This window comes from Sinocyclocheilus rhinocerous, unplaced genomic scaffold (assembly GCF_001515625.1).
Source record: "Sinocyclocheilus rhinocerous isolate Xijiao unplaced genomic scaffold, SAMN03320098_v1.1 scaffold257, whole genome shotgun sequence".
NCBI classification, from domain to species: Eukaryota; Metazoa; Chordata; class Actinopteri; order Cypriniformes; family Cyprinidae; genus Sinocyclocheilus; species Sinocyclocheilus rhinocerous.
In genome coordinates, this window is record NW_015634026.1 from 1765634 (window position 1) to 1775633 (window position 10000).

Here is a 10000-nt window from a genome sequence, read left to right on the forward strand (position 1 = left end):
CGCTGCATTGAAGCAGCCGCGTTCAGTTTTTAATTGTAGTGTCTGTTCTTTAACTGAACTAAATGATTTTTTATTACTATAAAAAATCTAAACGACGGTGGGGGTCGGTGCCGCGGTGGGCAAGTGACGTAACCGGTGTTGCGGCTTAACAACGGTATCACCGTCAGCACTGTCTATAGCCTAAATGTGAACTTTATCATGTATATTTTGGTAGGTTTGTCTGACTCTGTAGGCGATGATCTTAAATGGTCAGCCCTGTTAATATGGTTTTGTTCAGTAAACAATTGATAATCGAAAACTTTATAGCAATATTGGCATCTTTTTTGTAGCATCATGACCTTGAGCACAAAACTACTAAAGAACGTTGAAGTTGTCAAACCTGTTACATTTAGAACGGCATAGCTACTATATAATATCAACATATATTTATTTAGCCTATTAAATGGTGAGATTTTAGTGCGAGATTTTTCAAAATGTTAAAAGTTAATGTGAACCAGTCGTGGTTGTAGATAATGTGGTAACTGTTTTAGTTGATTGATTAAATTGGACTGACATATTTGATATAGATTGGTGTCTATGCTGGTCAGTGTTATGTACAGCATTGCCTGGAAATACTAGGGAATTTGAGATTTCCACAACATTTAAAGTCATGGAAATGTGTGGTTTTAGAGTTTCCTTTGGTTTTAAAATATTTCATTAGCTTCATGAGTGTTCTGTATAAAACAATTATTCAAATTCTCTAATCAGAAATCTCAAACAACTAAAAAAGTCATGTGAATTCATTGGTCAAAAGGCGTGGGAACTATGTCTTTGCTTTCATGCTGTTGCACTTGTTTCTCCTATGCGTCATGTATCATTGGCATGGAAATGTGCTATGGTTACTTTATGTTGTGTTCTCTGAGCAGAAACGTGCAACTGAAAATGGAAAAAAAAAAAGAAAATGAATGATCAAGGTCAAAGTTTTGTGGACTTTGAAGGCTTGAAGACATACTCTGACGCTTGCCTCATATAAAAATAGATACAGGCCATCGTCTGTGTATTAGCTTCTGTGAAGTTTACAGTTTCGGTTAACAACTTCTGTAAACTCGATTTGTACGGCCTTTACAAGTTTACAGGGTCAAGCTTTACCAACATGCTGTCTGTTTTAATATTGTGTATAGGACGTTGTACCAGTTGACCAGTGTTTGACTTGTGTTAAACTTATAAAAAATTATATAATTTTTAATATTTTAAAGCGTTGTTAAAATAACAGATAATGTATTAGTGAACTGTACTTTACCTGAGGGCTTTTTCATAATACTAAATAATTAATCAGTTATTTCAGGTTCACTAGGGTGGTTAACAGCAGAGTTGTTCCAGTTGTGTTGTTTCACACAACCGAGTAGATGAGTTGTTTCAGTTCAGTTCTTTCTTATTCTTTGAACATGAACAGTGTTCTGTGAAGTGCGGAACAAGAATAAGGGAGTTATGTTTTCTACAGTTCAGTCTTTTACCACCTGTAAGGCCTAATTTACATCCAAAATCCTTGTCAATATAGAAATGGCATTACTTTGTTGTAATGTTCTTTAGTATATTCAGAATTTTGTTAACAAGATGAATCTCAAACAAGACGTTCACCTACCCTGCAGCCCTTTATGCAGAAAAATGTCACAAAACTATTATGAATGATAACAACCTCTTTATAAATATGCAGTGTTCTCTTAAAACATGTGCTGCCTGTTTTTAAAGGTTCAGCAACATTTTTGAAGAATATGCAAATGTATTCATTTGAATTTTCCTTTTTTTTTTAACTGCCATTTTCCTTTTATGTTGACAGTTTATATAAAATTCTAAAGTTTGGAGTCTACAAGATTGTTTTAATGTTTTTGAGAGAAGCCTCTTCTGTTCACCAAACTGCTTTTCTGTTTATTGAGGCAATTTCAATCTTATGTATTGCAGCACTTTGAGTGTGATGGAGTTTTATAAATAAAATGTATTTTAAATATTACTATTATTTATTTGATCAAAAATACAGCAAATGCAGTTATATTGTAAAATACTATTAAATTTGAAAATAACTGTTTCTATTGTAATATATTTTATTTCTGTGGTGCAAAGCTGAATTTTCAGCATCATTACTCCAGTCTTTAGTGTCATATTATCCTTCAGAAATCATTCTAATATACCAATTGTATATTAATTGCTTAATTGATATTAATATAAGCATTGATATTAATATTTTAAAGGATTCTTTAAAGAAATTAAAGTTTATAAGAACAGTGTTTATTTGAAATGGATATGTCTTTACTGTCACTTTTGATCAATTTACCTTGCTGAATAAAAACATTAAAAGTATTGAAAAAAAAAAAACTATTTTACTGACCTCAGAAGAACTCTTTTGAACTGTGGTTTATGTATATGTAATGTGTACTATGTTACAGCATGTAGTGATATGAACTGTTATACTTTATCCAGCATGAAGGCAACAAACAAATCTAATGTGCACTTAAAACAAGTTAAATTCATAAATACTTAAATTCAAATGTGTTAAAGCTTGCTTCTGTTTTTCACTTTCAGGGAGCTGAATTCAAAGGCTTTGAAGTTCAAGATGAAAATAGCAGCACCCTGGTTTGCGCTGGACGAAATGCATGTAAACGTAAGTGTGGCTTCAGATGCAAATTGTCCTGAGAATCTTTAAAAGTCTGTTGTTTCATTTTGTTTGTATGGCTTTTTATCTTAAATTCATTCCATACAATTTAAAAAAAATACCATAATCGTCTACAACAGGGCATCACTTCAAGGACTAATAAACAGTTTTGGCATAGCTAGTTAAAAAGATACTTAGGCTATTATTTAAAAGATACTTATTATTTCAGTCTCTGCTTGATAGTCACTGTAGCCTGTGGTGTAAATGTTTGAATCACTTGATTATATTTAACCACAGTGGAATGAATATAATTGAATTGTAATTGAAGTCGTTCTGTTTCAGGTGTTCGTGTTTCAGCAAAGTCGTCAAAGAGGATGCGTCAAAGGCGGTCTCTTCCAGTGTCCCCTTTAGTAGAAAGCACAGGTTCCCAAGATTCTCAAAATGATTCAGGTTCTGTTCAGCAAATTCACAGTCAAGAGTCCCTAAAGGACACATCAGTAGATGATGATGGTGATGGTGATGGAGGATTGGGGAAGCGCACCAGGAGAAAAAGAGGGTCGACAAAACAGGAGACCCAGTCAACTCCAAGAATCACAATCAAGTTGGTGGCTAAAAAGAAAGTGGTTACAGTCCCATCAGTGCAACGTAAATCTGGTAAAAAACAGAAGGAAATTAAATCTGAAGTTACCGAGAGTCAGTGTGCCCAAATCTCAAGTGCTCATTTGAAATTAAAGACAAATGTACCAGCCAGTGAATGCAGTGCTGGTGAGGCAAAGGAGGAGGTTTGTACTAGAAGGCGAGGAAGATCTGCTGACAAGAAATCAGAATCCACTCCGCAAACAAACCCTGAAAAAGAGGCCAATGACCAAAAACTGAAGCTGAGGAAATCAACTCGAAGGTCTCAAAATCCACTGCCCAGTGAAAGTATAGAGCCAAAATCTGATGAAAAGTCAGCACAAGAAGGTTTAGAGGTGAATAAGCTTGTGATTAGGAGACAAAGTAGAAGGTCCTCAAATGTTCCACAGGAATCTGGTGACCAGAGTTTAGCAGAGTCGCTGTTGGAGGTCTCCACAATTGATGAATCCAGGCCACCTTCAAAGAAGAAAAAAGATAAAAAGAAAAAGAAGAAGAAAAATTGCAAAGAATCCGAAAGGAAAAAGGAGCCTCATTCACCATCAGCAAAAGATCTTGGCCCTTCGTCTGATGATCCTCAAAAGCTTGCTTTCGACAGTGATTTTGTCGGAATTCCAGGTCTTAGACTAACAAGGATACGAAACCCCAAAACCAGGTCTCGCAAGAAACGCTGCAAGTTTGTGTGGACTCTCACACTGGTGAAAAGGAAAAGCAAAAACTCCCAAATTCAAGAGAATCTAAGTAAAACCCAAGAAAGCAAAAGCAATGATTCCCAAGTCCAAGATGACCTCAGCAAAACACAAGAAATCAAAAGCCAAGATTCTCAAGTCCATGAGAGTCCAAGCCCCAGCACAGAGGCAGAACTTCCTGCTAAATGTGATGAGGAAGTAGATGTTTCTACAGAATCACAATCCACATCCGCTCCTTCCAACGTTTCGGAAACCGGTTCTTCACAGGAGTCACAAAACGTAGAGAACACTGCCAGTGCCGTAATTCCCGAAAGCCCAGAGAACCCCGTGGCCATTGAGAAGGTTGAGGAGACCCCAGAAAAGGAAAACGAGGAGGTTCTTGAAAGGTCAGAAATTGCAACAGAAGCACATCCAGAAGAGGCCACTCAGACAGACCCAGAAGATCCGATCAGTAGGGATACCGTTCCACCACTTCAAATCAAAGTTGTCTCCTCACCAGGTAAAAATAACAGTCTAAAGCAGTCCTTTTTAATTCAGCAAGTCACAAAGTCACCTGAAATAAAAGAACCTGCAAAAGACCATCAGCATTCAGAGAAGAGTGAAAATGTGTTGGAAATGACTGCTACCACTCCCGACCCTAAAGTAAGGAAAAGCCTACGTCAAAACACTGCTCGGAAGAAGCGTGCAAAACATAAACACTGGACAATTTACAGGCGAAAGTGTAGATTGAATGCATCTCAAGAAAACCCCGCTTCTGAAAGTGCAACTGAAACCGAATCTCAGATAGAGCAATCAACAGTATCACCAACAGCAGTGCCAGCGCCTGTAGAATCCAAACCAAAAAGACATTCTAGTAAAGTTACGCATAAAAAAGTTAAAAGGTCCTTTCCACCAACTGCAGAACCATTACCTGAAGCAGCCGAAATGCAGGTCATTGAACAAACTGTTGAATCACCTCCAACCAAACCATTTCTTGAGACAGAACCCCAGCCGGAGATAAAACTTGAGACACCATCAATCGAAGCTGAAGAGGTTCTAGTATTAGAGCCTTCCATAAAGGATCAGCCACAGGTACTTCGTCCTTCACGTCGACGAATAAAACGGGTCAAACGAAGACGAAAGTCTCTGATTGGACGGCGGAATAAAAATTCAAAATCGCTAAAGAAGGAGTTGGTTGAGGTTAGTGAAGATCGTCCACCGATGGCGGGCTCTGAAGTAGAGGAGCCTAATCTAGTTGGTATATTCTCAACAAAGTACAAGAGGAAACGAATTTCGAGTCTTCAGTCATTAGAGGGTAGACGGAAAAAGGCCAAGCTCTTATCAAAGCAACTGAAGAACACCAACGGAGATCAACTTTCCGATCAGGCAGAAAAAGATTCTATGAAAACGGATGGAGATCAAGACATCCAACACAGCAAAACAAAATTCATGAAAACCATCAGACATTTCATAATGCCAGTCGTGACTGCCCGATCCTCTCGGGTTATCAAAACCCCAAAGAGGTTCATGGATGATCTTGGTATGTCAGACCTTCCTCGCAAGAACTCCGAAAAAAAGAAGCTTGGTCTACAACCAAAATCAAAGAAACGTGATTCTAGTGAAAAAGGTGAACCTGGGTCCCTTCAGTCTCAGGATGAAGACACTGTTTTGAGTGAAGCTGATCTTGATTTGTCTTCCACTTGGAAATCAAAACCTAAATCGCCCGACGACGCTGAGATCTTCAGTGAGGAGAAGCAGCCTGGGAAAAGACGATCGCTACTCCGAGATCCCGGTTTCAAATGGGGAGTGCTGAAGCCTGCCAGTGACGACGTGTATACCTTCGATGAAGATCTTGACAAGGAGTTGGAGACCTTGCTATCTGCCAAAGATTTTACAGTGGACTCGTTTCTTGATCCTGTCCAAAAGAAGAAGAAATCCACAAAATTCAAAACGCAATCATCAAAATTTAGGTTATACAAAAAGCTTAAACTCAAACAGAGTCTCGCAAGGCCTAAAAAGACCCCAAAGGACAAAATGGATAAAGTTGTGTCATCCCCTGCCAAGACGGAGAAGAAGGAGTTGGAAGAAGGGGCCAGTCTAATAAAGTCTCTCAGAGACATGAAGAAGGAAAAAGCAAAACTCAAGATTGAGGATCTCAACACCCCTGGGGTTGTTCGCAAAGTCTCCATCTGTGTACGAGCTCTGAGTGCCAAGTTGCTGGCGCAACACCAGGCAAAAGACATCCAAAAGGATGACCTGCCAGATGAGTTCTCCATTCATACAGACATCTCACTTCCCAATAAATGCAAAGGTAGGTTAAGATTTTATCTAAACATTTAATTACAAATGAACACTAACTGCCCTAAACTCAAAGTTGATTTTCATAATCCATGTTCCTAAAAAGAAAAGGAAAAAAAAAAGATCTTCTGAATTGTTTTTCTAAAATTGTCCTGTTAGTAAACACAGTTAATCTAATGCTGGTTAAATGTTTTTTCAACTGTATTTTATTGCAAAGGTTTATTCAAGGCTTGTCAAGTACTTCTTACCTCATTGACAGTCGGTTGGTCTTACAGTCCAGCGATGCTTCTTTTCTTTCTCAGACTTTGATGAGATGCATCTCAAAGAATCCAAAGCACCGGTTTCTGAGGACACTCAGAAAACTGCCGTTGACATTGAGGAGAAAACCGCCACCCAGCGCCCTCGCCTTACAGGAGCCAACAAGCGCATGTTCAACCTGCTCAAGAAAGCCAGGGTTCAGCTCATCAAAATAGACCAGCAGAAACAGCTGAAATCATCTGGGGTGAGTCCATGAAACTGAATATGTGCCTTTCTATTCAAACTTAACTGTTTTTCCAAATACTATAGGTCCATTGGATAAAGTGGACATAGGTGTCCTTTGCATAATTAGCCTACTTTTATTGAGCAAGAATGCATTCAATTGATCAAAAGTGACACTAAAAATGCTGTTCATCATAGAATCCAGAAAAAATGTATCAGGGTTTCCATAGATATGTTAAACACAGGGTTCGTACGGTCATGAAAAACCTGGAAAAGTCATGGAATTTTAAAACACCAATTTCCAGGCCTGGAAAAGTTTTGGACATCCCAACTATTAGAAATGTTTCCTGAGCAGCATGATTCTGACGGATCATGTGACACTGAAGACTGGAGTAATGTTGCTGAAACCTCAGCTTTGCCATCACAGAAATAATTACATTTCAAAATATATTAAAGTAGAAAACATGTCATTCAAATTGCAGTAATATTTGACATCTTTTTTTTTTTTTTTACTGTACTCTTAATCAAATAAATGCAGTCTTGGTGAGCACTTCTTACAGACACTTCTTACAGATCATAGTCACCTTTATATAAATAAACTTGACAACTTTTGAATGGTAGCTTTCGCTTCAAGAAATTCTTACCCAGTCATTAGATGCTTGTTGGACATATTTATAATTGAAGTGTTATTAATATTATTTGAATCTGTTTTCACTTTTTGTTTTTGGTAGCTCTTGCCAGAGGGTAGAATCACTGCAACAAAGAGACAGAGACGAAAACCGAAAGAGCGGCTTGAAAATGCCTGTCCCAACAAGACTGAAGCTTCTCCAGAGCCGGTAGTGTGTTTTATTTATTTTTTTTATGTAAAGCAAGAACACAGAATTGGACCATGATCCTAATGGGACCAAATAAGAATCTTCTAGCAATGCTGTACATGTTCTTTTAATATTTGACTAGGTCATTAGGTGACTTCAGTATGATAACAGAAGTGAATTTGTTCGGTGCTGTTGTTTTAATCCTTCACTTTACAATTCCTACCATAAGGAGCCTGCCAGAGGAGGGCCTCGCATTAAGCACGTATGCAGAGCTGCAGCTGTGGTTTTGGGTCAGCCTCGTGCCATGGTCCCTGACGACATCCCTCGACTCAGTGCACTACCCCTGCACGAGAGATCAGATATATCCCCTTCACCTGCAGAAAAAGGTACCAGCACTTACTCCTCAAACTGCAAAGACTACCAATAAACCTAAGAAAGGATCTGATAATAGACCTGATAAAGTGTTGATAGTGTCTGATATCTTTTGTTAATTTTGCCTGTGTTATGACGTTTTCTGTCACTTTTGCAGGAGTCGAGTCTCACTCTGACCCGGAAAGCCCTGTGTTACAAGAACACAAGACACCCAAGTTTCGCCGTGGTAGAGCTCATTTGCTTCGGAACCGGTCCCGGCGGTGTGGGGAGTGTAAAGGTTGTCTGCATGAGGAGGACTGTGGCAGGTGCATAAACTGCTTAGACAAACCCAAGTTTGGTGGCCCAAACACAAAACGGCAGTGCTGCGTGTAAGTATGCTAGTTTATTTGTATGCCGGTATTTTACTGCTATGACTGCTTAATACTCACTCGGTTTATAGTTCAGTCCTGTAGTTACTGGGAGTAACCACCTTTTTCTCACTTCACATTTTACATTAAAGTGGTAATTTTAATTAATTATTTATAAAATTTTACTGTTCATAAGGAAAAATGAGCTACTTTGCTCAACAACCAGTGTTATTTATAAACTACTAATAACTATTAACTATTTATAAACTATTAATATTTTGAAATAGCTTATTTGTTTTAATTTTAGTTAGCTTTTTTGTGCTTTTGAAATTTAGTGTTTTTTGTTTTTTAATATTTCTTTTTAAATTTAAACTTATTTCAGTTTTAGTAATTTTTGTATTTAAACATATTTATTTATACATATTTAAGGTATTTAGTTACCAAAGCAACATTTCTAGTAGTTTGTTACCCATTTATGTCAATAAAATACATGTTTGTTCATTTTTTTATATATATCTGTCCCTGAAAAGTTAAATTCAATGTTGTGTAACAGTTTTCTTGCTTTTGTCTGATTCAAGGCCCTCATATTTTTCAAACAGATCAGTGCGGTCCTGTTAAATTTAAATAGCTTTTTTTCTTTCTTTCTTTTTTAAAAGATACAAGAGATGTGATCAGGTTGAGGAAAGGAAGGCCTTGAGGCTAAGTGGCAAGCTTCAAAAAGGTAAGAACATGTTTTAGAGTGAATGCTGCACTGTTTATTCTCTGTGCATCTGCCATAAACTTTTTCTCCATTTTCAGGGCACATGAAAAAGCGTCGCTCGTCAATTAGTGCGGGTCACTCAAGTAATGAAGAAGGTGAGGGCGGCGATGGAATCGGGCGAACGTTTCCAGCCTCTCTGGGTGACAGCCCATCTGTGCGGAAACAGCCTCGCCGACACGTTAAACCACGTTCCTACTGCGACCTGTTGGATTACGACTCCGACTTTGACTGGATAGGAGGATCAAATTCCACCTCCCCAGCCCGCAGAAGAACTCCTGGCCTTCGCAACTCAGGTTAGGCCATAGTATGAAGCTTATTTCCACCAGAGAATAAAAAATTGCAAATCTGAGTTTATATGTCACACTTCAGACTTTTTTTCTCACAATTCTGAGAAAAAGTCTTTATTATAAGATATAAATTCGCAGCTCTGAAGTTGTGAGAAAAAAGTCAGAATTATGAAATAATTTTGTTTTATTCTTTGGTGGAAACAAGCTTGTAGCAAATCAGACTTTTTCATCACGCAATTCTAATCTTTTTCTCAGAATTACGAGTTTGTATCTCAGACATTTTCTCGTGATTTTGAACTTATATTTCACAATTCTCATTTTTTCTTTGAATAACGAGATATAAGTTAGTTATGAGTTATAAACTTGCAATTGCAAGGAAAATGTCAGAATGTTTCAGCTCTTTTTTCATCTTGCACTTCTAAACTTTTATAGTTTATATCTCACAATTATGAGTTTACATTTTGCAATCAGAATTGCAAGGAGAAAAGTCAGAATTGTGAGATTAAGAAGTTAAAATTACTTTTTGTAATACTTTTTTTAATTTTATGGTGGAAACAAGCTACTAGGGCTGTCAAAAAAATCGAATTTCGAATATTCGTCGAATTTAAAATAAAAATCCACATTCGAATGCAAAAACCTTGCATTCGAATTTTAGGTGTGCATTAAGGAGGCAGCCTTATCTGCGGCGCACGAGATGAGATGACGAAGTATGTA

The 10000-nt window shown here is 37.6% G+C and overlaps 1 protein-coding gene across 2 annotated transcripts in view; it reads left to right on the top strand.

The window, feature by feature from the left end:
- LOC107745205 (histone-lysine N-methyltransferase 2B-like) overlaps positions 1 to 10000 on the top strand; it is a 35073-nt gene that overhangs the window by 2158 nt on the left and 22915 nt on the right. Inside the window, exons 2-9 of one of the 2 annotated variants that reach the window (XM_016559058.1) lie at positions 2557 to 2635; positions 2969 to 6238; positions 6528 to 6727; positions 7437 to 7541; positions 7750 to 7906; positions 8050 to 8260; positions 8896 to 8960; positions 9038 to 9292. In XM_016559058.1, coding sequence (XP_016414544.1) covers positions 2557 to 2635; positions 2969 to 6238; positions 6528 to 6727; positions 7437 to 7541; positions 7750 to 7906; positions 8050 to 8260; positions 8896 to 8960; positions 9038 to 9292 — 4342 coding nt within the window. Of the gene's footprint in view, positions 1 to 2556; positions 2642 to 2954; positions 6239 to 6527; positions 6728 to 7436; positions 7542 to 7749; positions 7907 to 8049; positions 8261 to 8895; positions 8961 to 9037; positions 9293 to 10000 lie in introns of those variants that run through there. The other variant, XM_016559059.1, reaches the window with a different exon arrangement.